This window comes from Glossina fuscipes, unplaced genomic scaffold (assembly GCF_014805625.2).
Source record: "Glossina fuscipes isolate IAEA_lab_2018 unplaced genomic scaffold, Yale_Gfus_2 0, whole genome shotgun sequence".
Classification (NCBI taxonomy): Eukaryota; Metazoa; Arthropoda; class Insecta; order Diptera; family Glossinidae; genus Glossina; species Glossina fuscipes.
In genome coordinates, this window is record NW_023998414.1 from 6,417,965 (window position 1) to 6,444,910 (window position 26,946).

Consider the following 26,946-nt stretch of genomic DNA (forward strand, 5'->3'; position numbering starts at 1 on the left):
ATGAATGAACGCACGTCTAGCTACGGCTATTATAACCGATTGGATCCTTAATTACAATGGTAGATAGGCTGATTCATTGCGCATAAAATTTATATTGCATACCATATACCTATATACATAGATAGGTATAGGTATAGATAGGTTATTACACTTGTTATCATAAACTTTAAAAAATTTGTATTTTTTTTGTTAATACTAATAATCATTCTTCAAATGGATTAAACAAATGTTCGATGGAAATGTAAGGGAATTTTGCTGCTAGTCCTGTAGTAAAAATCGATCTTTAAATTCGTGGATAAAATACCGTCAATTTCACGTCAAGTCTAATCGACTTTGTAGAGCAAGCTAATGAATTTTTCTCTGTCCTCGCTATGGTTCCTTTCGTTTCTTTCCAATTGTTAAATAATAATTGCATCTAGAATTAACTTAAGTAGATTTTTCTTTGCATTCTTCTCTTTCCTTAGGTTTAATCATTCAAACAACGGATGTCTCTTTTACAGATAGTCAGGAAGGCTCAGGAAGGCGAGAGGGGATAAGGGCAAAGATAGACTGTAATAATCATACAAAAAAAAAAAAGAAAAAAGAAAAATAAAAACGCCAAAAAATAAAATCTACCTGATGTCCAATCCATTGCAAAAAGGTCCGAAGGAGGAAGAGAGAAATCCGAAAAATGTACGGCTTGGACCAACTTTTCGTATAAAATATCAAAAATTGTATGACCTTTCTCTGTAAAGATTTCTTTTTCGTAAGAATTCTTTTAATAGGTGGGATCTGAAAAATAGACCTATATAGTCCAAACTTACAAATCACTATGGTGGACCAATTTTTATCATAGGATACGAAAAGTTATACAGTTTTGTCATGTAAAAGTGTATTTTTTCATAAGAATCCTTTTACGGGCACACGATCTGAAAAATAGATTTATATAGTCCAATCATCAAAATTATACATTTTTGGTATATAAAAGTTTTATATTTCGTAAGTATATTTTTCTGGAAGGGATCCGCAATGTTTGAACGATGTAAGTTCCAGTTGCTTACAAAATGCCGTTGAAATTATATGAAAGTTCCAAGAGCTGGATATCACTTAGGGCACTGCGTTTTTCTATATTTTTAATTGGGTCAATCTGGGAAAAAAATTGGCTTGGAATGAAAATGCAGAAAGCTATGAAATAGTTAGAAAATGATTTGCGAGATTTCGGAAAAACAATCTTAAGTCCGTCCGTCTCGCACAAAAAGAAACATGGAAATAATTCCCAGCTTGGGCTGGCTTTATTGCATGCTTCGGTCTTCCCCAGACCTGACCCCTTGCGATTACTACTTATTCACGTCGATGCAATCAACGATTTAGCAGGTCAGCGATTCCCGGATGTTGAAAATATATGAAACTCGATCGATGGTTCTATCTCATCGCGAGGCCATCCGTAAGCTATCTAATAAATGGTAAAAAAAATTGTTAAGCTGTGTAACTATGCATAAAGTTGAATTTTATCAAAAAACCAAAAAAAAAAAAAAAACGAGGGAACTTATTTGTACATCTGACAGAAGGTGATTGCGGCAAAGAGCTGCTTGCATAAGTGAATTTATTAAGAATATTTCTGAAATGCGATTTACCTGCGCAGTTTATTGGTCTTACTTTTTGGTCGCAGTAATATTAACAAACAGATTTGAAAATTGGCTGCAAATTCAAGCGCTAAGGACTTTCGTGAACAGTGATTAGCCGATAAATACGCCTCCATCGAGAAATCGATTGCGGAATAGCTAAACATATTCTTAGCAATTGCTTTTATGCTTGGGCAAGTGATCTAAGACTGCCTGTGAAAAGTTCGAAAGATTAAACATCTGTTCCTGAGGAGCTTTCGAAAAATTGAAAACGCATCATAAACTCTATAACAACAGAAAGACATTTAATAGGTGCTTGCATGTACTTTGATCGGCGACATTTATTGGTGAAAATGATAAAAATTCCATTTCGAACCTGTGCCTAAGGATGAACAGTGGATCTACTAGGACAACTCCAATGGCAAAAAGGGATGGGTTCGTCCAGGTGAGCCATCCACATCGACATCGAAGTGGAGCATTCGTGGCCGATAAAGTTTTGCTGTGCATATGATGGGTTCGGCAAGATGTAGTGTTAAAACCGAATGAAACTGTCAACGCTGATATCTAACAAAGTCAATTGAGGATAGTATTGAACGATTTGTTTTGATTGTTGCAAAAAAGGCCAGCAGTAGCGGCTTAATAGACGCAAAGTCATCTTATTGCACGACAACGTTGCAATCGTTGCAGGATGCACGATTGCAGCTCGAATGAGAAGTCCTCCCGCACGTAACATACTCACCAGACATAGCGTCACTTGGTCGGATCGATGCAGCCCTCTTGCTGAAGAAGTGCGAAAATGACTCGACGATTGGATCGCTGCCAAGCCGATATAGTTTTTCCGACACGGTAACGCCAGGTTGCCAGAAATACGGCAATTGGTTATAGAAAATGACGGAAAATATTTTGCTTAATATAAATCGTAGCAAATTTTTTCGATAAATGTCTTTCTCAAGTGAAAAATGATCAAAATTTTTGCAAAACAACTAATAAGATTGAAAGATTGATTGTAACCGAAGCCTTCGTCGAGTTGAATCTTCCCGTTAGTTCGTCGTACAATTAAATTAAAATAAAGCCTTAATTGATTGAGTTTTTTTGATATTTTCAAAAATTTATCAATTCTTCAATTTTTCTTTAAGAGAAAAGAAGCAAAAAAAAAAAACTCACTTTACTGTAGAACTTAGTTTAGGAGACTTTTAAGAAATTATTATGAAAAAGTGTAAAGCTTTTTTTTTTTTATAACTAACTTATCTATATTAAGCGAAACCTTTAAAGTGCTTTGTACAGAGGCGATTCCTTAAGGCATTCTGATTGGCAGAAAAGCGGCCAATTGAAAGCAAGTAAACTTCAATTATTCAGAATCTGTTTTTTTTTTTTTTTCATTATATTTTGTTTTATAGCGCTTCACAAGCACACCATTCCCATTATCAAAATGCACTAAGTGCGTTTATTAAGGTATCAGATCGTTTTTCCTCTGTTTTTTTTTTTTTTTTTTTTACTTTTTTAATAGAATTCTTATAAGAAAACAGAAAAGACTTAAGTAACGAACTCGCATTTGAACACATTCTCTCTCTCTCTCAAATATTTTGCTAAAAACTAATTACCAAAAATAATAATCGAAAAAATTCAAAATAATCACAATTTAATTGAGAAAACATGTAAAAATTGTTCGGCTTGAAATGGGAAAAATAAATTAAAAAAAAAAAGCGAAAAACAAAAACAAATTTTCGATAACCAGAAATTCACATTAAAAGAAACAAAAATGAATAATGAAAAAAAATAAATTATAAATAATTACAGGTGTAGGCACATGTTGTGTATGTTGAAAATACTGTGAGAGAAAAAATTAAAAAAAAAAAAAAACAAAAAAATATAAATAAAAATGCACACACAGCACAAGGAAAATTTATTTGTGGCAAACTAACAACGGCACATATAAACAAACATTAATATTTGACTCGACATATCTACCTATGAATATATATATATATATATATATATATGTATACATATATATATATATAATTGGCTACATAGATAAATGCTGCCAAAAACCAGTGAAGCAAACAAGTCAAACAACTTTTCTGCTTGAATGTTGACTAAGGCTGCTGCTGATGCGGTCAGCGTCGCCACTCACTGTAAACGCTTTTGCTGACTACTGCTACCATTGGCAGAGCTTAAGGAATGCATCGTGAAGAAAGAAATGTACATATTTACAAGCATTCTTAATTAAATTTTACTTAAGCATACAAATCTATAAACATGCATACATATTTATATATATATATTTATATTAAGCGCGCATATACATAAACACACATGCAAGCGTACACATTAACAATAACTAAATGAACGCAAGAGAAATTAAAGAAAAAAGCATGAAAAACAAAGAAAGATAAATAAATAAATAAATAAAGAAAAAATTTTCATATAAAATCTTCTTAAAATGATCTATGCATTATATGCAATTTTGTTTGTCTTCAAATAGTTACCGTACACATATACATACATACATACATACCTTTAGCAAATTTGCTTTCGCAGCCCTTTTTTTTTTTTTTTTTTTTTTTGTTTGCCTTACGTCTACGTATTCAAACTTTTTCTTTTCTTTTCATATTAATTTCCTTATTGTAGAGATTTTCTCTTCTCTTCTTCATCTCTTTCATGGCTTTAAATCGAAAAACCAAACATTTGTTATATTATTTCGTTGAACTCTTCCTTCTAACCATTGATTGCATGTAAAAGACTTTTTACATTTCATTTGAATATCTCTTTGCCTTTGTTATGATTTCATTGAAATTTCTTCTACACTTCATTTACTCTTGCATTGTGTGTAATTATTATTATTTTTCATAACAAAAAAAAAAAAAAAAAAAAAAGAAAAAATAAAAATAAATAAATAAAGAAAAGAAAAGCAAAACCTTGCTATTAATGGCTGTTTTGTGTTTTGATTTGATTTTAAGCACTTCTTCTTCTTGTTTTTCTTCTTCTTCGTATTATTATTATTATTATTATTTTGGTTTTTTCTAAATTTGATGTTTTCGTATTTTCCTTTCTTTACTTTTCTCAAATTGTTAATCGTTCAACTTACCGTTTTTTTTTTTTTTCTTTTTTTTTCAGGTTTTATTTAACTACTTTACAAAGCACATGCACATCGATATATATATATATATATGTGTGTGCATAATAAATAACAAATGAAATTTTATTGAGTTATATGAAAAAAAAAAGAAAAAATTTAAGGATAGTCCCGATGCTTTCTTATAGTTGTTGTCGCATTTATTTATTTATTTATATTTCTTTTGGATTTCTTTTCGTTCACTTATTGATATTCGCGTTTCATATTCTTTCTTATAAAGAATTTTTCGTTTCACATATATAAAACACACTCAAATCTCATCTGTTCCGCTTGTTCCGCTACAACGTTTATTTCACCCGTATATATATATATATATATATATATATATAGATATATGTACGTAAGACAACAAAAATAATCTTAACAGTCTTAATAACGCCAAGTGAAAAATAATCAAAATAATTATGGAAAAGTGTAAAAAATTAAGAAATTAAGATCGATTTAATAAAAATTGATTAAAATTCATTAAAAATATCAATTTATTTTTTTTTTATTTTTTTATTTTTATTTTTTTTTGGGCATAAATTCTTTTTGCAATTTTAATTTATACGGTCACGTTATAACGATCGTATAGTTAGCATTAAATAATTATTTGAATTAATTCAATCTCATATGCAAAAGTATATTTTATGTCGCATAAGTCTCTCACGTTAAGAAAATTTCCCAATTTTCACACATGTTTCTCGTTCAAAATTCCAAACCGAAACAACAAACAGATAAGAACAACGAATATATTATGTTTAACTAAGAAAATTCTTATTTTAATTGTTGTTATTCTTCAAATTATTATTTATTTAAAATTTCCGAACCGCACACACATTTACGTATATGATATATTTCGATTCGATAAAAAAGTTCACACATATCTCATATACATCCTCTCCTTTCAGAAAGAAAAAAATGACTGAAGACACTAAAGACTGAACTGACTGAAGCTGACTGAATCGACTAAGACTGTAGGTGCAACAACAAACACGACAAAACACGGAAGACATGTTAGCTTGATTAGCTTGACTTGAGCTGTGTGTTCACTTTATCAAAATGTTTGCAACACTCGCAAAACAAAAAAAACAAAAAATAAAGCTTCATAGGCCTTGAATCTCTCAGCAACATTATAATATGCTGAGTACTCTGTACTTTCAAGAATGACTGATTGATACTATAAATGAATTAATTTTTATTATTTATTATTATTATTATTATGATTATTTCGTTTCATATTTTTTTTAAAGTAATGTAATAATAAGTGCCTGTTTATTGTGCTTTAATTTTGAGAAAGTAAACGTTTCTTTCAAAACTAGCGGGCTTCATAGTAGTGTGTTAGTTAGAAAGAGCTTTCGAATCTGTCTATTAGCCTTTTGGTTTTAAGAGATTCTATATATGTATAGAGAAAGAGAGAGAGATAGCGAGCGAGAGAGCATCGTTAAATGGCGAAATGTCGGAGAGAGTAGATTGTGCAACAATATGCTTATCAAGAAGAACTCGTAGCTATTTGGAGTATTTTTATAATTTTCACAAGTTGGGGAATGCAGGGCAAATATGTTTACAGATCCTTTATCATAATATACAAAATATGTTTTGTATATATGCATGTATGTGTTTTGTTTTGTTTTATTTAAAATTTTTTCTTTTTGAGAGTAAAATTTACTTTGCTGTATGTTCTTATGGAACCCGTTTTTGCACTCTTCCAAGAGTAAGAATGACTTACTGAGATTTAAAATTTATCTTACTACGTGTTCTTAGGGATGGATGTCTTTTTGTGAGTAAAATTTACTCTTTTTTTTTACTTAACTCTTAAGGAAGGCATCGATGTCGGATGGTGAGTGAGAACGGCTTTTTGAAAGTGAAATTTGAAAAATTTGCAAAATAAACAAAAGCAATCTGTTACTCTTACAGAGTAAACAAAATTTTACAATGACAATGCCAGCAATACCGCAATGCTGCCAAGTAATTCTCTCAAAGCAAATAAAATTCTACAATACTAATGCTAGCAATATCTTAATGCTGCCAAATAATTTTTTGAGAGCTAACAAAATTTTTGCAATGGCAATGCCAGCTAAAATGACTGAGCGAGATTTAGCTATGTTTTAAATTTTCTCATTTTTTTTCTTCTTTTTAAGTGTGAAGAGTGAAACATTTCTCAGTTCAGTTCTTCTTTTAGTAAAGAGATCAAGTTAGTTCGATCTGTTAATTGTTTCATTTTTTCAAGGAGAGGAAATTTCTGTGATAGTAACGATTGCAGGCATTGTTATTGCAAAATTTTGCTTATCTTCGAGAGGATTTTTTTCTAACAATAACTAGAGAGAGAGAGAGAGAGAGAGAGAGTAGTAGCGAAAGTAGTCAACAATCTCCTAGCAACTATACTAATGACTAAATGAAAGAGAAAGAGCGAAATAAATTATGTATAAATCGTTTTACTAAAAATCTATCAGGTAATTACTTATCTGAAAGTCAGCTTATGTTTTCGGCTGGTTTGGGAAAGCATATGCGATAGCAAACAGCATTGGTTGATGATTATCGCTTCTTTTTGTGATCACGTAAGCACAACAGCTGTCAAATATACTCTCTCATACTTGTCGAATTGCGTGAAAGCAAAAGAGCGCCAGTTTGCTATTAGTATTGATTGTCTAGCGTTGCATTTATAAATTTACAAAAAAAACTAAATACCAAGAAAAATTGTTTATGTGCGAACAGCTGAGCTAAAAAAATCGCGTCTATCAAATGCCGCCTTCTTTGTTTGGACATCATTTGCCAGTTGAAGCTAATAAAAGGAAAAGAAATGTTTAACTTTTTAAAAAATAAGTTACATTCGTGTACTTAAATGTGTATTCGGCTTATCGTCCGCAAAGGGCACTGGAGCTTCTAACTAAATAAAAACAATAAAATACAAATAGAAAATTGCGCAGCGCCGCGATGGAGAGAAATGCATCACACACCGGACGGTCAAATTTCAGTGTCATCTTCTCGATAATCCGCAATGGAGGGCGGCAGTTCGTGGAAGGTGACTTGGAATCACTACCACTAGACCCTTGCATATTAAAAAGATTTAATACAAATAAATTAAAAAATATGTACATATGTTCCCTTATAAATTCCATATCTCATAATTAGTTAAAGTGAAAGTAGTAGCGACTTAAGCAAAGGTTAAAAATTCTTCGTTCAATTAAATCCTCGTTTTAATCGTAATTATCATTTGTTTCAACAATTTCGGTTTGCAAATTTTTAAATGTCATCACCGGAATATCTTAAAGTCATCTTAAATAATTTGTTCGAAGAATCGTTATCAACCTGGCGCACGCGAATGCGAACAAAATGTTTATCAGTTATCGGCTGGCTTAACTCTATCTACGATTAGTGCTGTGCGCTCTTTGGAGCTGTATTTTTTTCAGTTTTTAAATGTCAATCAGGTAGGCAAACTTTTGGTTAAAAAAAGTTTTTTAAAGTTCATCATTTATTACTTTGCGGATTTGTTTCAATTTCCGTAATTTTTGTTAATATTATTTATTATTTGGCATACACATTATACATACGTATAATGATTTTGAGTAAAATTAAATATTGGAAAAAATAATTTCTTTTTCATTTATTTTCTTTACTTGATAAACTGAGCATCGGAAATAAATGTAGCATACCAGTAGGCAGGTGAGAAAAAATTATCATTACATTGGAGCGAATATTGGCTAGATATTGTTTGTAAATTGTTTTTCCCATGCATTGCCATCAATTTTAACATTCCGGCATTGCCGTTTCATTGCATTTCGTGTGGCGTTATGGCATCGATAAAGCAGAGTAACGATTTAAATAATTCTTAAATTCATATAATTGTTTAGGAAAAACTTGGAAAACACTGCATATTCCTGAGCGATCGAAACTTGTACAAGTTATGTAAATTCAATGTGTTTTTCATGTATATTTTTATTTAAGATAAAACTGGTGTGCATAGAAGATTCGACCACAGCCGAATATAAACTTTTTTACTTATTGCATAATCCTGCTTTATTGACACTAGTTTAACTCACACAATATATATACGCATTACTACAAACAAAACACAAATCAACCTGCTGAGTCAGTCATATTTTATATAAAATGGATATATAATAAATGAAAATCATGTTAATTATAACAAATTTATATAAAACATTTTATAGAAAACATTCTTTCCTTCCTCTTATTTGCTGTAAGCTCTAATTTTTAAAATTTTCAATGTATGAGTCATTTTTCGTTTTTCAAGAGCTTTTAGTCGAAGAATATAATAAAGCTTCTTATCGTTTTAACCATAACACAGTATGCTGAGAACAAAATTCTACTTCTCAGAGTGAAAATCGTGGATGCAAGCTTTTGTTAAGGTTCAAAACTGAATAAGTACCAGCTGTTAGAGGTATATTTTTATTTTAATCCGTTGAAAGTAACAGAATTTTAAAAATATTTCAAAGGATTGAAAGACAAAAAACAAACTACCTTCGCATGTAAGAAATTATTGTTATTGTAGAAAAGAATTCATAATCCAACAGTAGCGTTTCTCAGCTATCATATCATTGGCGTCTTTATACCCAATTTTGATATAAAAGCAACTTAAGTTTGCGCGGATTTATGCAATATCCAGAAGAACTTGATATGGACTTCTATTAGATCGACCGATTCGGAATTGGTTTCGGAATCGATTTAAGCTTGACTGCCACAATATCTTAGATATTTTGATGATATTCGGTACACGCCCATATCAAGCTTCTAATAAAAAAAAAAGCCTTTATTGATTAACAAACTCCGAAATGTAGTTTTTCGTGACTTAAGTCGACTCACAATAGCGGTTTGTCTAATAAATTTATTTCATAGCAAGTTTGCTCCATAAAGCCTTATCTTTCGTACCTATTTCTATGGATTCAAAGAATTATTATAAGCAACAAAGTTTTATAGGACAATAAAGTCCAATTTCTTGTCATTTTGGGTACAAAGTTAAATAAAGAAGAACAAACATCTTTGTTAAAAAAAAAATGATTTCTAACAGATTTGTACAAAAGGCTTTTACGATTAGTTCCTGCCTTCATATAAGGGCTCTCGTGAAAAGTGAAACCGTACATAACAATATCGTATAATATTTCGCATTTTATGACAACAATGGACGAAGTGATCGTGGATACTTTGTCCGGTAGCGTTTTTACAACGACACATTCAAAAAAATAGTTTCCGCAAAATCTATGCTACTTTTTCACTCTACTCCTACCTTAGATCAAAACAAGCCTATAAGCGAATCGAATTTCAGTAAAAAAAATATCTCTGAGCCGGGCTGACAGACAGAATATATAATAGAATAGACAGGTCCATCTTAAGTTTTTCTGAGCGTTGTACACATTCTCACAAACTTATTATGCCATTATTATTACATCTGTGTGTATATATATTTTTATGGCCATCTTGAAGTTCAGTGAATTCTCCCCTACGTAACTTCTTCACATATTACTTTCGATAAATATTTTCTTCATCTTGGCATTCTTCATCTACGGCACTTATCATCGTATTACGCATTGTATTTACGATGCTTTTTAAATATTTTTTAGATAAAGCAGTGAACCTGCTATTTGATATAATGATTATCTCGATAAGCCAAATATATATTCATCTGGTTTTATTTTCATTTCACAATCTAACACAGTATCTCCGATTTGGCGAATGTCGATGAACGCGAGGCATATGTGCTTTGAGCTAAACAGAATTTATTTAAACTGATAAAACATCATCTGCATGTTTGAAAAGCATTAAAAAAAAAAAAAGAAAAAGAAAAAGAAAAAAAAACGCAGAAAAATGCGTTGAAAATTTTCATATAAATAATAATTTTTATGTGAACATTCCAAGCAATAATATTTTTGAAGTGACAAAGTCAAGTGACTTTTGAGAGGTGAAAATAGTGAAAATGTTTTTCAAATTAAATATCCCGAGTCTTGCCAGTCTTGGACTGCTTTTAATTATCTTAGAAGGATGCTGGTGTGGTATGTCTTCGATTGGTCTCGACATTCATAATTTTAATATTTATTTATTAATTTTTGTAGCTGAGGATAGAACGTGTACTCCACAACCACAAATACTTTACCCGTGTGAATCTTCTTGTCGGGAGACATGCGAAGCAAAAGCTAAGACTTGTCCTATCGTAAGTATCGCATGTAATCCGAGTTGTTATTGTTTGGAGGCTTTTGTAAACAATGAAACGGCCGAATGTATACCTCAGGCAGAGTGCCCTTAGAAGGCGGGTCAATGATAATAAGAAGAAGAAGAAGAAGCAGAAGAAGAAGAAGAAGTGGAGGAAGAGGAAATAAAGAAAAAGACGAATCAAATCCGTAGTGATAATAAGAATTTCGTTAACTTTTTTACCTTCATTATCCTAGTATTACCAATAAATACCAATAAAAAATACTTTCACATTTAGAATCTGTTCAGTTTCTCCAATAATTCTGGTTAATAGTTTCATTTGGAATTTTCACGTAAAAAAACTTGAAATGAAATTTGCGAACACAATATGTAACTGTCGCATGGGCGAGTGGCTAAGACGTCCGCACCCTAATTGTAAAACCCGTTGCGGTGGGTAGATCTTAAATTGTACTTTCCTATATAACTCTTACTTTCGGACACGCAAATATTCGATTCTATCGCAATGAAACGCCTTTGCTTTTTCCGCCTGTACCCTACAACACTTGTGATACAGGGTGTATTGAGTTTCCGCGGACTTATGTAGCACGCAGAAGGGCTTAAGATCGATCCACCTTTCATTAAAAGCCTGCTTGTTCGCCTGTCTGTCTGTCTGTGTGTGCATGTAACTTCGTCTGCCAGCTAAATGTAACAATTGTTGAGATATTTCTCTGTTTTGAATTTCTGCTAATCCGACAAGCTTGGACCCGAAGTCGAACGCTATTTCAAATGATTTGGATCGATTCACTTCTTCGGAAAAATTGCAATTTTCAAAATTTCTCCACAAAAATCGTAAATTGACTTAGAAATCAATCTCATCGAATTTGGGCCACGTTGGCCTCTCGTTGGTAAACTCTTATAAGCTGAAAAGGCTTAACCTTATTTTGGGCGGTTCGGTAAACGATTGAGTTTATGCGAAAAATTCTCAAACTCTGGACGCTTTAAAAACGAATATCATCAAGCTTGGGCTAAGCTATTGCCTGCTATGTGCAGATAAGTCATCGATTCTTACCTTAAAAGCATTCAGTTCTATAAAATCTCCCGTGGTTGAGATTTCAATGATGTTGTATTGCACAAATAATGACCAGATCCAGGTAGAATATAATAAGTGGGTTTTATTAACATTTAAGGGGCGCCACATAACCGGATAATCTATTCACAAACATTGAAAGACATTTTATTTATATTGTATGTGAAATTTTTATGTAAAATTTATATAACTTTGATCGATAATTTTTTGCAGACGAAACTTATATATCATTATCAAAAAACTTTTGAGATTTCGGAGTAAAAACTCAATCAAGTGAATTTTACAAACCTCTTTAGAAGTTTACTTTAGACCATTAAAAGAGCTCTCTCTGCAGAGAGCGAAATAAATGGTAATCGGAAGGAACGACATCCGACCGACATGATGGATGCATCAAACATACAATTCAACCTCTTGTCACAATACTTATAGAAGTCTTTATTTGACCGTTGCCATGTTAGTAGATGAATGTTTTGCGATTCAGGTCGAATCTTGCCGATGTTTCTTCTACTGTTTCAAACCCGTTTTTTTTTGTTGTTTTTATTTTGTACGCTGTTAGTGATGCGAATTGTGATAAACGACAAACGCAATATTAAAGTTTTTGAGAGAAGAGATTTTTTGTTGTTGTTATGCATTCAAAAAACGTGAATATCACTTAAGCACTTTGAACGAATCGAACTGGCAGCGTCATAGCAGACTCATCATCGGTTTTCATTCGGTTTTCTTCGCAAGTAATGCCGACAAGCGAGCGAATGGATCTCATTCAATTTGTAGGCAATGTCTGCATTTAACTAAATAGTATTCTGTCTTATTACATTAAGGGCATAAATAATTTTTTGTAATTATTTGAGCCGGGTTGTTTTCTTCTTCTTGTTGCAAGTCGGCCACATTTTTACTTAATTATTGATTTATTTTTTTTTTGCTTTTCACGGGCTGAATAATGTTTTCTACATATCAATTATAGTTTCGAATCATTAAGTTTTATTGGAATTAAGAGGGAAGAATATCGTATTCAAATATTGCTCGCGTCTATGCTTTTGCCTCTTTCGCCGCTTGTGGTACAAGGGCATGTTCAGTTTGTCCAAAGCACTTGACCCATATGTTGTTATGCTGAACGATGCCAAATCATTTTTTAAAAGCATTGTTTGTTTGTCGGTCCGTCTCCCCACCTATATGCCTGATGTCTTACAGATTGTAATTTTCGCGATATTTTAACGAAATTGATTACACTGACGTACTTTGACCCAAGAACGAACGCTATTGAAAATGGCACGGATTGGATAACTTTTTCGATCACTCCACATAAAAAGCCTTATTTTTACTTATCATGAGTATATGAGTAGGTAGGGTATTTCATGATAGGCTTTAGTCTATCATAGCGTCTGTTTTCATATGTTTTATGCGTTTATTGTGTGCAAAGCAACTTTCCATCTTTCCTTATGCACAGGAATTCGTTTGTTTCAATTTTTCATTTCCTTTTTAAGTAAAAGTAAATTTTTTTTTTTTTGCTTAATAAACTAAACATAATGACGCATGCATTATGCATTATCCATATGGCTATGGCTGCACATACGCATCCAATACATTCAGTCAATCAAATTTACCGAATATGAATAAATATTTGCATGCTTACGCATTCATTTTTCGGATAGTTTAGTCATTTTGTCGTAACCCATTCGATTCAATTTGAGGTGAAATATCTTCTCAACAGAGATAATCACGTGTTTCAAATATTTTATGCGAATGAGGTGTTTTTTTTTTTTTTGTTTTGCTCTGTGAGCTGGAGGTAGAAAATCTTCGAAAGATACTGCTGGGTCTTAGTAGCAGCATGCACGATTCGCCATCCCTGGCGCATACGTACTAAAAACTACCCCCCACACACACTTCGTCTACCACTCTCCCCCGCGGGACCACCGTTAGGTATTACTTCGCGGGGGCTGGTTGTCGCTAGCACGCTCCTGATGGTGGGACCTCAGTGGAATGCACTATCGGCTTCCACTCCCTCTGCTCTCCACCCGTTGTCTCTCCAATCGTCGCAGCTCCACGAGCGTATTGCTGGCGAATGCGTCTACGGCGTTCCAGGCTGCTGCACTGCCAACCATTGCGCTTGTTATCTCGTTAGGTGGCACTTGAGGCCTTCCATTCTCGAACCTGCTGCAGTAGGACATTACGTGTTCTGCGTCCTCCTCTATATCCTCGCATACCGGGCAGTTAGGCGAACTGTCGTGCCCGAATCTGTGAAGATATTTCCGGAAACAGCCATGGCCAGTCAGAAGCTGGGTTAAGTAATAGTTTACTTCTCCATGCCGTCTGTCAACCCAACGTCTTATGTTAGGGATAAGAACGAACGTCCATCTTCCTTTGGTCGTTCTTTCCCACCTCGACTGCCAAATCCTTAACGAGGCCATCCGCTCCTCGCTTCTTGTAACGTGTGAGGGGAGCTCGTTGCCGCGACGCCGTTTGTAGATGCGGCTCATCTCATCGGCCAGGATGTCGATTGGCAGAGTGCCAGCTAGCACTAGCGCTGCCTCTTCCGACACGGTACGGAATGCGCAAATCTGCCTCAGGGCGCTAAGGCGATGTATTGCCGCCATCTTTCGGTACACTGCCTTCACCTTCAGTGCACTGGCCCAAACTGGGCTTCCGTACATTATGACTGAGGTTATCACCTTGGCTATAACCCTTCGGGTGGTGAATTTCGGGCCTCCAATATTTGGCATGATTCTTGCTAGTGACGCCTGGATGCCGGCAGCTTTCTCAGCAGCGTACTCAACATGCTGCTTAAACTTGAGTCGATGGTCAAGCATAACTCCAAGGTATTTCAGGGCAGGAGATGACCGCATCGTATGCTGTCCGACTCGTATACAGCATGTTTCCACGCTCTTTCTGCTGCTTATTAGGACTGCTTCCGTTTTCTGCTCTGCTAGTTCCAGCCCCATCTCTTCTAGCCACAACTTCACCTTCACGATAGCCTCGTTAGCTCTCGCTTCTACCTGCGCGACGTGTTTTGCGGTCACTACGACTGCTATATCATCGGCAAAGCCGACGATCGTTGCCCCGGTAGGAAGTTTAAGCTCAAAGACGCCGTTGTACATTATATTCCACAGGAGAGGACCAAGGACTGAGCCCTGTGGAACGCCCGCCGATATTTTATGCGATTGCCTTCCATCATCGCTGTCGTACACTAACGTGCGGTTCGAAAGGTAACTTGTCACTATCTCAAGTATATACCTTGGAACCCGTATCCTTATGAGGGTTTTGCGGATGAGCCCCCAGTCCGCCGAGTTGAAAGCGTTTTTAACGTCTAGCGTAACGACGGCGCAGTACTTTTTGTCACCGCCCCTCCATCGGTCACCGGCTATGGCGTCTGAGGCAAGCGCCACGACGTGGCTTATGGCATCTATTGTAGACCGCGCTCTACGGAATCCATACTGGTTATCCGATAGAGCACGTCTTTCTTCAACCACAGCTAGCAGGCGTTCATATACGACCCTTTCCAATACCTTGCCCATTGTGTCCAACAGGCAGATGGGTCGGTATGACGATGGCTCGTTCAGTGGCTTATTGGCCTTCGGAATAAGGACCAGCCTTTGGATCTTCCACCCGTCCGGGAACGTCCTTTCTTCCAGGCACCTTTGCAGCAACATCATGAAGACGTCTGGCCTCCTACGTATCGCTGCCTTTAAGGCCTTGTTTGGGACTCCATCTGGTCCAGGGGTTTTTTTGTCCCCAATCCGCTTGCAGGCGCTTAAAAGCTCGTCGGCAGAAATTGCTGGTATGGCTTCCTCTTCCCTGCCGAGGAGGTTTACCAACACATACGGCGGCCTCTGCGGGAAAAGTGTCGCAACTATTCTTCGGAGCGCGAGCGGACACGTGATTTGCGGTGCCTTCTGTCCTTTGACCTTCTTCAAGGCCACTTTATATGCCGTTCCCCATGGGTTAATATCGGCATCCTGGCATATTTCCTCAAGACTTCTCCTTTTGCTGGCCCTTATGGCTTTCTTTAAGTCATTGCGCAGGTCTTTGTAGAGTAGGAGCAATTCATTGAAGTTTTCCCTACCTCTCGAGCGCTGCACTTTTCTTCTGGCTTTCAAGCAGTTCGCTCTTAGAGACGCTATCTCTTCGGTCCACCAATGGCACGGAGACCCTCTTCTCCGTGTATTTCGTCTTCGGGGCATGGCGGCGTCGCATGCTTGTACCAGCAACTTCCCTACGTTTTGCCGGAGTTCACCAGCTGTACCGTCTCCACCCACGTAGGAGTCCATAATGGTGTTAAAGACATCCTCGTCAAAAAGTGCATCTCTCCACCTCGGCCCAGTAGTTTTATTCCACCTATTACCTCTGTCCTCTCTGGATGCTATGTCGAGGAAGATGGCCTGGTGATCGCTATTTGTGTACTCCTCACTCAGCGACCACTTGCATCTGGCCACTAGACCGTCGCTAACAAAGGTGAGGTCTACTTTCGAGCCCCTTCCTGCCTTACGAAACGTATCTCGCTGCCCATCGTTCAGAAGAGATACTTTCAGCATGGCGAAAGCCTCCAGCAAGCTGCGTCCTCTCGCATTGCAGGCCTTACTGCCCCACTCAAAGGCCCAAGCATTGAAGTCCCCCGCAATTAATACGGAAGGCTTCTCCCGGGCATCTGCGACGAGTTCATCTAGCATGCTTTGAAATTCGCTTTGTGTCCAGCTTGGAGGAGCGTAGCAACTATAGTAGCATATATATTTAGCTGTCGCCCTGACGAATCCGCTGTGCTGGCAGTCCCCATCCAAGAGTGCTATAGGACCAGGCGCCCAAATTGCTGCTTTTTTGGACGCGTCGGTTACCCAAGTGCCTTGACTTGCCCTGCGATATGGTTCACTCAGTAGTACCAGGTCCACCTCTTTCTCAGCGACCGTTTGCCGAAGTAGGTCATGAGCTGCTTCGCCGTGATTGAGATTAATCTGCATTATTCTCATTTCCGCGCTTTACCGATCAGTGCCTGCTTGAACAGCGGGCATTTCCCGCTTCCCGCCACGTGCTTAGCATCTAGATTCGGCGTCTTTCTGCAGAACATACAGGAAGGGTCCTTAGTGCAGTTTTTTGCAATATGGCCATCCTCTCCACACCTCCGACAAGCCTTTGACCGGTCAGATGGAGCTGCACATTGCTTTGCTATGTGCCCAAACTCCAGGCATCGGAAACATCTCAACAAAGGTGTGCGCTCTCTGATCCTACAGATCACCCAGCCTATGCGCAATTTCCCGCCTGCCAGTAGCTTAGCGGCTTCCTCCTGCTGTAGGGTAATGAGCGCCGTCTGCGTGCCGCCATATGCTTTTCTTAAGTTGACCACCTCTGCGGATGCCACCCCATATTGGGACTTAAGTGCGCTGCTTATGTCCTCCCTGGTGGTGACTTCGTCGATGTCCTTGCACTCGACCATTTTACGTTGCTTCAGACACCTGACTTCGGCCTCCCCTCCTAAAAAGGAGCCCACTGCCGCTCTCAGCTCTTCCGCCTTCTCTCCGCTCTGGTTTAGTTGCAAGAGAAGCTCGCCCTTCTGCGTTCTTCTTATCTTTTGCACCGCCTCACCAAACTTACTTAATTGCGGTTCGTCCTTAACTTTACGGAGCATATCCGCGTATGAGAGCTCGCCTTTAGCTGCTATGACGATAGCGTCGGGTCTACCCTTCGCAGGTCTTTCTTTTAGCCGATCTGCCTTTCTTTTCTTCTTCATTTTCGCTCTGACCTTCTGCCACTCCAAGTCCTTCGATGGGCGTTGGCCGTTAGGGGCGCTAGCGGTGTGCTGTTCAGCGGCCCCCGTGATGGCTACGTTACGACGTTTAGCGGTCGGCGTGTCCGCATCCCCGGGCTGCTTACGTTTACTCGCCCCAGGCTGTGTTCGCTTCTCCCCGCTTGCATACTGTAGCGGCGTGACCCCACCGCTTCGCTCCATCACCTTTTGTGCGTATGTGCGCGAGGAAGTTTGGATACTCTTATCCCTAGTCTCCTTGCGAGAAGTGTGTGCGGCGTCCTTATCAAGCCGGCATTTTTCATACATCGTTTTGATGCCGTCTATTGTGTCGCGCATTTGTTGGTTTATGTGCCGCCTTTTTCCATCGTTTTCCTGCAGCATCGCAACCAGATCGTTTATGTAGCCGCCCAGCTTTACGAAGGCTGCCACGTCCTCCACGTCCACTGGTGTGTGGTTTGGCGTCTCTGGGAGCGTCTGTCCTAACTGAGGCTGCGTTTGCACGCCTACTGGCGACCTCGTTATTCTCCCGCTCACTTTGAAGGGGTTCTCTTCGCTCAAAGCGCCGGCGTGACCCCTAATGCCTGTTGGTGTGCGAATGAGGTGTGTGTGTGCGTGTGCGTGTGCGTGTGTAAGTTTAAATATCAAAAATGCACAAATATTGTAAAAGTTACACACTGAACGATAAAATGGAATTGAGTTTGAGAATAAGCGAAAGACAGGAAAAGAGGAAAGAAAAAAGAAGAAAGTTATTGTTGGTAAGCCTCGGACGTGCGATTATTCTCTATGTCGTTGCATTAGACTAACGCTTTTTGTAATCAAAAATTAAGGAGAAAATTTCTCCTACATACACACTACTTGTGCTACACGGGTATATTAAGTTTGTGCAGATATATGCAAAGCCCAAAAGGACTTGAGATAGATCCATCCATCTATCATTATACTGACCGGCTAAAAATCACTTTCGGTGAGCTTATCTATCCGACTTGCTTTTCTTGTGTGCAGCTTACAACTCGCAATTTTTAAGACATACTGATGCAATATTTTGGCTCAACACTGTAGATTGACCTATCAAATCCCATTAATAATTACTTGGCGATTTTAGTTAAGAATTTTGAATTTTGAATAATGTAAACGTTTCTCATATAGTGACCTTTTCATAAGAAGATGCTGTGACTATAGGATATGATTGTAAAAATAATAGGATCCGATAACACTTGCGCTTCGACCAAAAGACGAAAAGTTATCAAACTTCGACACTCTATCAAACATTTCCACAACAACTTTTCGATGGACAGCAGGTGCAAATGGACAGCTACCAGACATATAGACGGATGGATGGATGGCTGGTCGGACGGACCAGACAAGCTTAATTAAGTTTCAAAAAATAATTCAGTAACTATATAGGTATAAGAAAAGATGGATCTGCCATACATCCTTATAAGTGTTATATACATCCACACAAACTTAATCTACCCTGCATCGCAGATGGAGTAGGTGAGAAGTATTAAAATAGTTTTTTTACATGTGACACAAAATATTTACTGTTAGGGCGTATGCTAATGAAATTCTCTATGATTTGATTTATAAAGCAATTCGTTTCACTGGACTTTGTACGTTTCGCTCCTACACAGAGTTTTACACATGACTCATAATCTTAAGCAAAAAATGACGCGATAATTGAAAAGCAATCCTTATAAAGTTTAATCGCACTTAGCCAAGGTGTAAATGAATATATTACGTGTGTTCGGAGATCGACCGGAAAAAAGAACAAGAAAAAGCTTGCAAAAAATAATTTTTAGTTTTTTTTTTATTTTGTTTCAATTTTTAAACAACCCAACCTATATCCGCCTGAGCAGCCGAAGGCGAGGAATCTCGACTAGCAAGTCAATGGTCGTGGGTTTGCATCTCAAGTGCGGTAGAGTTTTTAGTAAAAGCCGATAGCCTTAGATGCTAGTGCTTTTAAGAGTTTAGTCTTAGAATTTATTCCCTTTTTCTTATTTATTCTATTAACGGTATGTCAAACTTCTAGTCCGGCTTCAATAGTCTGTTCAAATGGTGTAAGACTGCTAGTATAACACTGAACATAAAAAAAATGCTATAAATTGTGCTTTTCTTGATCTACTACTACGTCGTCTACTTATTACATTGATACCTACAAAGCTGGTGGGATTAACTGACTAGATTTAATTACTTGGCAGTGATTCTTGATCCAAAGTTGAGATTCAATATACATATTGAGTAGTAGTGAGTCAATAAAGCCAAATTGTTTGTGGAATTTGTAAAAAGGTCGTCAAAGGAATACTACGACCCTTGTGTGTTATCAGTCATCAAAATACAAGAAGCGAAGCGCCTGAGCGCATCCTTCCGATGTTCCGATGACCAAAATATAATAAATTGACGGCTGATTGGTTGACCTTCGTTATGGTGGATTATCAGATGGTATATCATATTTTGGATTACGTTGCGATCATGTGCAACCGAGTGTATATTTAAGCTTATCGACTCTACTATGGATTAAACCGTGAGATCTTTTTTGTATCGATTGGACCTGACCACAAATAGAGGATATTACTCGGCGTTGCGCTTACCTTCAAAAAGAAAACAAAAAAAAGAAATTAAAATTCAGGCCCATACCGGATCATTAAGCATACCCCCTTCGCATCATCGGTCTTTTAAACTAAATCTATGTTAAACTTGACTTGACTTGATTACAGAACAGATATCAACGAATTGGTATTATTATCTTGAATATTTCCTTTGTACGTATTTCGATTAATATCCACAAAAAGTGAAAGGTTTTTATGATTTTGCTAAATATAAACTTTTCTTCGTGATATTATTGTAGTCGCAAACTTTTATATGAGTGACTCGAGTTGCTTGCTGACTGCTTAGTTGATAATTTTCGACTTTTTTTTTTAAATTTTTTTTAATCGTTTCGTTTCTTTGAGGAAGGCATGCCCTGCTGTAGACAAATAACGTATTTTCGTAGCTTTTTTTTGCTGCTTATACGTTTGTCTGTTTGTATATGTTTTTAAGCATTTATGCTTATCTCGTTGCACTTAATTATGCAAAATGTTGTGCAAATTCAATTACCCTGCCACTAATACAAAAACAATCAAGACAGCGACAATAACAATAACAACAATAACAAAATAACCAAAATTTCTTTGCTTTACGTTGGTAAGCATTTTGTATTTTGTTCGTGTTCCATATTCACCATCTCCTTGTCCTCTTTGACGACAGCATCAGCACATTCTCCACTACTACTACTACTACTACTACTGTTCTACAACATAATAATTGTACAATAGCTATACAGTAACAGCATATTATGGCATATAAGCGCATACAACAAATATATATATATACATATATATATATTCATTCATATATATATATATATGAACGAACGTATTTAGTTTCGTTTTAGGAAATTGTTTTTAAGTTGACATTTAATAAGTTTTAAACGCTTATTATGTTTACAATTGTTGCTGTAGTTGGTTATTAAGTGCTGTACTCACATAGTGACATAAATACGCACAAAAAAACATACAAAGACACAACCATATATATATACATATATATATATATATATATATATATATATATATAGATAGATATATATATTAATTTTCCCCTAAGGGGTATTATTATAATAGTGCAGTTGGATGCACAAAGAGATATGAAGCAGAGAAAAGTATCGTCAGACAAGAAAATTGCTTAGGAACATAACAGAGCACTCTGTTACGATCACGGATACGAACCATATGGCTCCCCTAAACTTTAGCAAATAAATTTATACTATATATGTATATATATTTATACTTATATATATATTTACATATATAGATATATGTATTAATTTTCTCCTAAGGCGGATTATTACAATAGTGAAGTCGGACGCACAGAAATATGAAGCAGAGAAAAATATCGTCAGTCAAGAAAGTTGCTTAGGAACATAACAGAGCACTCTGTTAGGTTCATGGATACGAACCCTATGACTCGCTTAAGCTCTATCAAATACAACAGGGAACAAAAATCTATAAAGGGGGTGTGAAGATAAATTCAAATTTAACTAGCAAAGACACCTACCATATCTGTTAATAAAATTCTGTTGACGGCTTAACAGAGCTCTGTTAGGTAATTAAAATTAAGATATATTTGGATTTGAAACCCTCCTCTGTCCATATTAAACAACGTAAAATATTTTTGTGGACATTTCATGAGTCTGCATGAAAATACCTTTCAAACAAACTAAAAAAATTCCAATTTTGCTTATGGGAACTATTTTTAACAATTTTTTGAAATTCGATATGTTACCGAAAAATGGGTATGGAAGAACACCCGAATTTGAGACTGTGCTGCGGCCAAACTAGAAAATTTCACATATATTCACTTCTACCACGTGAATCTAGTGGTAGACGTGTATTCTTCTATTTCCATTTCTATTCCTACTGCGACTGCGTACGCGACAGCTGTAGTCTTTGTACATTTTGAGCACATTTATTGCACATTTAAATGGATTTGAAGATCGGTTTGAAATATTTAAAGGACTCTAGGATGGAACCAAAAAAAATTCATACCTATTTAGTTGACATAATTTATTGCAATAAAAAATCGTCGTGTACTCGTCACCGCAAATGTAGTCTTACTTGGAAGTATTCGAATTAATATTCTTTAGATTTCGCAATGAACGATTACTGCGATGGCCTAAAAGAAGGTAGCAATCAATTCTTTATCCATTTAATTATCATTTGATGAAATTTGAATTTTGAAATGAGTTGGCCCATAAGCTAAACGATTTTCTAAGAATTCAAATTCTAAAAGTAATAAAACCAAATACAAGTTTTTAATGGAATATAGTTAGAAAGCGTTGCCTTAAACGTGAATATGTCGAAAAGTTTATTACTTGTTCATTTAAATTACTATCGATTTTTATAATTAGGAAATGATCGCCAGAGATTGATAACTATGATTGGTCAAATCGAATTCAGTAGTTACCTGAAAACACATCACACTTAGTATAGCGAAGAGTTCTACGATAGATCTTTCAGCACGATGAAAACTCTCATCCGACGGTAGTTTTTCGATGTTTGGCCTAAAATTCTTCACAAACTCTATTTGCTTTAGATCAGATTTTAAATTTGGATCGAATGGAATCGTGAAAGCATTTTTTGTTGCTATAAATTCTGTATCCGTTTACTTTAACAGTGTTTGCTTGCTTGAATCCAAAAAGCTCACGGCCCGAAATCGAAAAAACTTTTCGCGAAGACTAAAGACTTCAAGAGATATGTCTTTAACGTACTTTTTGCCACATGTACCGTTTTCAGTACATGCTAAAATTCGTCAATATTAAATATTCTAAATTAACATAATAGAATATAACATATATATCTTCTCACATTTTATTAATTTTTACTCTATTTCATTACAACATTAAAACATATTTGCTGGTTTATGGTCACTTTGCATGCAAATCCAATCTGTTTTATATTTCAGAAATTTAATTTTTTAAATGCCTTTTTCTTTATTCATTTTTCTTCTTTTTCTTTTTCTCCTTTTTTATATTTGCTTGTATCTTTAAATTTACTTGTTTTCTTCTCTATCTTTTCAACATGGAAAGGGTACCGCTCTCATACTAGTTGCTGCTAAGCTTCCAATTTTCGTTTTATTATTTTTACAATTTCTGTAGAAGTAGCAAAGCGAAGGACGGAGAGAGATGGATAGCGAAAGAAGCTTAACGTTATCGTTATTATTACTATTATTATTATCATCGTTATCATCATCAGCATAATCTTTTGCTTTATATTGTGTCCACGATTTCTGGGTATTTTATATATATATATATAGAGTTTTCACTTGTTTGTTACGAAATCAGTCTGTCAGCCAGGCAGTGTCAAGTAGTTTAGCAGTTAATGCTTATCATAAACGTCACACTTGAGGAATATGAGATAAAAGTGTTGAAGGACAGACAAACAGACCAGCAGCCACAGTCATTTTTGTTTTTTGCTTTGTTTTTTTTTTTTTTTTTTTTTTTTTTTTTTGTTAAGCTTACTAAAGCTCTTAAACAAATTTCTTTTGTAAATAGTCTTAGAGCGTATAACGCTGGGCCGAGAACATTAGATCACACCGTATACATACAATGATAACATTTACATATCAATAATATCCTTCTGCAAGTCTGCAATTTAATTTAATTATACGGACATGAAAACAACGAACGACATCTATGCGATACAAATAAATTAGCTTAGCAAACGATAAAGGCAGCCATCATCTAACACACATTGTTATTGCTTATGCTTTGCTTTACATATTTAAGTCATTAAATAAATGATGAGCTTTGTCTTTTCTTTGTCTTTTTTTTTGCGTAAAAATTAACTTAACTTAATTAGCTCGATGAGAAGTGCAAGTATTTGTGCTTGTTATCTTTGCTTAAGCAGTAAGAGTGAAATTGTTCTCGATTTCTTTGAATATATTATATAATAGAATGGAGAATAGAGAAAAGGATTTTTAATTGTGAATTTTGCGATTATGTATTGAAATGCATGGGTCGGGCAATATATAGGGCGTATTTTCTCAAGGTTTCATCGGGTTTAATTAAATAAATTATTCGCGTCGTTTGGCTTTAATTAGCTGCTTTAAGTCATAGTCAATATATTTATTGTTGCCTATAAAATCTCTCTCTCTCTCTGTCTGTCTTTCTCTCTAACATACTCTGATGATATTTTGTCAATAAGTGCTCTACGCTATTCAGATTGTTAGACTAGAAACAATGAAGCAATGGTTGTTTCAGGCCCTACATATCTAACATATCTCATAAAATGCGTACGCACTAACACCAATCAACCCCAACTTTATATATATGTATATAGCTAGTTGTTGTATTGTTGTGCTTTGGTAACTTTATGCATGATTTGGTGGAACGCATGTTCAGCTATTTTGCAATGAAATTGCAAACATTGTTTGTAACGATAGATACGGTGCCGTATATATGCTAAGAGTAGAAAGGAAATCGATAAAATGATTAAATTTTTCCCAGCATACGCATTAGTAACCTAGTGATGTGTTGGGCGTAAGTGTTAATCGAGCCACAATTACGTACACCGTGTGATAAGTGTGGTAATTAAACTGCATTTTTCTTTCGGCATTTGTTGTTATTATTATTGTTGTAATGGGTATTGTTATAATGCATTAACACACAGTGGATGTTAGCGGCTTTATTTTGAAATTCGAGAGAAATTTCATTAAAGTTATTTTAAGCTAAAATAAAAAAAAAAAAAAAAAAAAAAATTACTTGTATTAGGTTTTATACAGAATGAAGCCTGTGTTTAACATTATAGTCATTGCACACCAGGTATATATGAATTTTCAAGCATTTTGTAAAAAGTTTATTTTGCATTTAAGCGGGCAACGTACACCCCATAAAGTTCATGGGTCCTGCGATCACTTTTCAATAACAATAAAACATCAGTAGCATATATATCGCTCGATGGTAGTTGGGATATCTTTGTATGGGTAAATATTATATTGTCGCGCTCAGAAATATCTTTTGCTTGGAAACCGAGTTAATCGCATGTACAAGCAATGCTACGCCAATTCAATGGCATCCCAAAGAGTATAATCACGTTTCCTCTTAGCTGCCACTGCTGGCTTTTGCGTGCCTATGCAAGTCTTAATATCTCTTTAATAGCAGGTAAGCCATTTGCTTCGAATTAGATGCTGCTTGTAATAAGTGCTTTCTCTCTATTTCCTCACTCTAAGCAGTTTTATCGAAACGCTTTCAAAACATGAGTCACTGAGAATGCCACCTGATCTTAGCGCAGCCTATCGAGTGTTTTGCATTTCACGAATCTGTTACGTAGGCTACGTGTATTTTTTGTTGACCGGGTGATTACCACATCAGAGAACATGTTTTGTCCTATCGTGAACAGTATATCTTTGAGCATTAGTTCGAAGTGTGGACACAAGACCATTTTATTGGCTTAGCTGTACATCTAGAAAAACATCTCTTGTACGAACTTGTATTGCCCACAAGTAGAAAATCGTTAAAGGCCACTCGTAATTAGTTAGCTATGTCGGCCTCTTTGGAAAATGTGCATCGATTAGATGCTTAAAATTAAATGATTTTGACTTTTTTCTACGTAAAGTAACAGTCTTCCATTTAGTATAATTGAGTTATTGAATATACAGACGCTCACCATGGGATGCTTGAAATTGCATTTTCGCTATTCTCTACTTTTGTTGTTCGATTTGAAGAAGTTTATGGTGATGCTACTCCATCCATATCCCAATTGTCGGTTTAAAAATGATGATTTTAATGTCAATGATAAAATGCGGCCTGCAGTAAAACTTAGTGGACGAAAATCCAATTCCAATTTTGAGTAGCTTAGTAGGTTGATGAACCAACAATTTCTAGCCAATAACATGCAATGGGAACGATTCAAGAGGAGGGAAAATGGCTAACACGCTAATTGACTGCAAATTCCGTTCCGAACTATTTTAACACCGCGGCTTTATTGCTTGCCAAGCAAAAAAACAAGAGTTCTCTCTGGCCTATTGCGATTGGCGACGATGAGTGAATTTATTATGGCAATCTCAAGCACAAAAGGCCATGGATTCGCCTAGGAGAGGCAGGCACATCGACACCGAAGTGGAGCATTCGTGGCCATAAAGTTTTGCATTTGCAGTCCATTAGGCGGGATAGGTAAGGTGGAGTGTATTGCGAACTGTTAAAAGTGAATGAAATTGTTACTGCCGATGTCTACCGACGCTAATCGAATAAATGGAACGATGTATTGTTGCAAAAAAAAAACAATTAAGAAATATTGTTGAACTATGCAACAAATACGCAGTTGCCTAGAACGCTATAGCATCACTTTAAGAAAACCCATTTGCCGGAAATGTCCTATTGTATCGTTTGATTCCAGAGTGTGAAAATTTACTTCTTTTTTCTTTTTTTTTTTTGGTTAAAGTCGATCACAAACGGATACAATTTCCTTATTTGTTATTTTTGAAAACAAAGGTCGTTCCATATTAGGTTGTACTGTGGGCGCGTCATGCGGCCGATTTAATTCAATTTCAATACCAGCCTGCACAAGAGAATTCTCAGAGCATGTAACAAATTTGAAGATGACTGTTGCACTTTTGCGAACGGCAGAATGCTTATCACAATAGTTACCCAGATAGATGGACATACAGATGGACAGAAGGACAGGCGATCATGGCCAAAACCATTTAGAAATTAATTCTGATCACGTGTATGTCC

At 36.0% G+C, this 26,946-nt stretch overlaps 2 protein-coding genes and 1 long non-coding RNA gene across 3 annotated transcripts in view; 1 reads left to right on the forward strand and 2 right to left on the reverse strand.

The window, feature by feature from the left end:
* Nucleotides 1-368: 368 nt before the first annotated feature.
* On the reverse strand, nt 369-4,171 carry LOC119640330. The gene is made up of 3 exons (XR_005247650.1): nt 4,120-4,171; nt 616-908; nt 369-549 (listed from the first exon to the last, which is right to left on the reverse strand). It is a non-coding gene; the product is annotated as an uncharacterized LOC119640330 (long non-coding RNA).
* A 6,214-nt stretch (nt 4,172-10,385) lies between these two features.
* LOC119644685 (inducible metalloproteinase inhibitor protein-like) lies at nt 10,386-11,003 on the forward strand. The gene is made up of 2 exons (XM_038044376.1): nt 10,386-10,724; nt 10,785-11,003. Exons 1-2 carry the CDS (start codon nt 10,649-10,651, stop codon nt 10,973-10,975), a joined length of 267 nt encoding a protein of 88 aa, XP_037900304.1. The 5' UTR covers nt 10,386-10,648; the 3' UTR covers nt 10,976-11,003.
* Nucleotides 11,004-20,850: 9,847 nt separating this feature from the next.
* The window catches only part of LOC119644781 (succinate--CoA ligase [ADP/GDP-forming] subunit alpha, mitochondrial-like), a 10,043-nt gene continuing 3,947 nt past the window's right edge, over nt 20,851-26,946 (reverse strand). The window contains exon 3 of the mRNA XM_038044510.1: nt 20,851-20,964. Within this exon, the coding sequence (XP_037900438.1) occupies nt 20,851-20,964 (114 nt within the window). The remainder of the gene's footprint in view (nt 20,965-26,946) is intronic.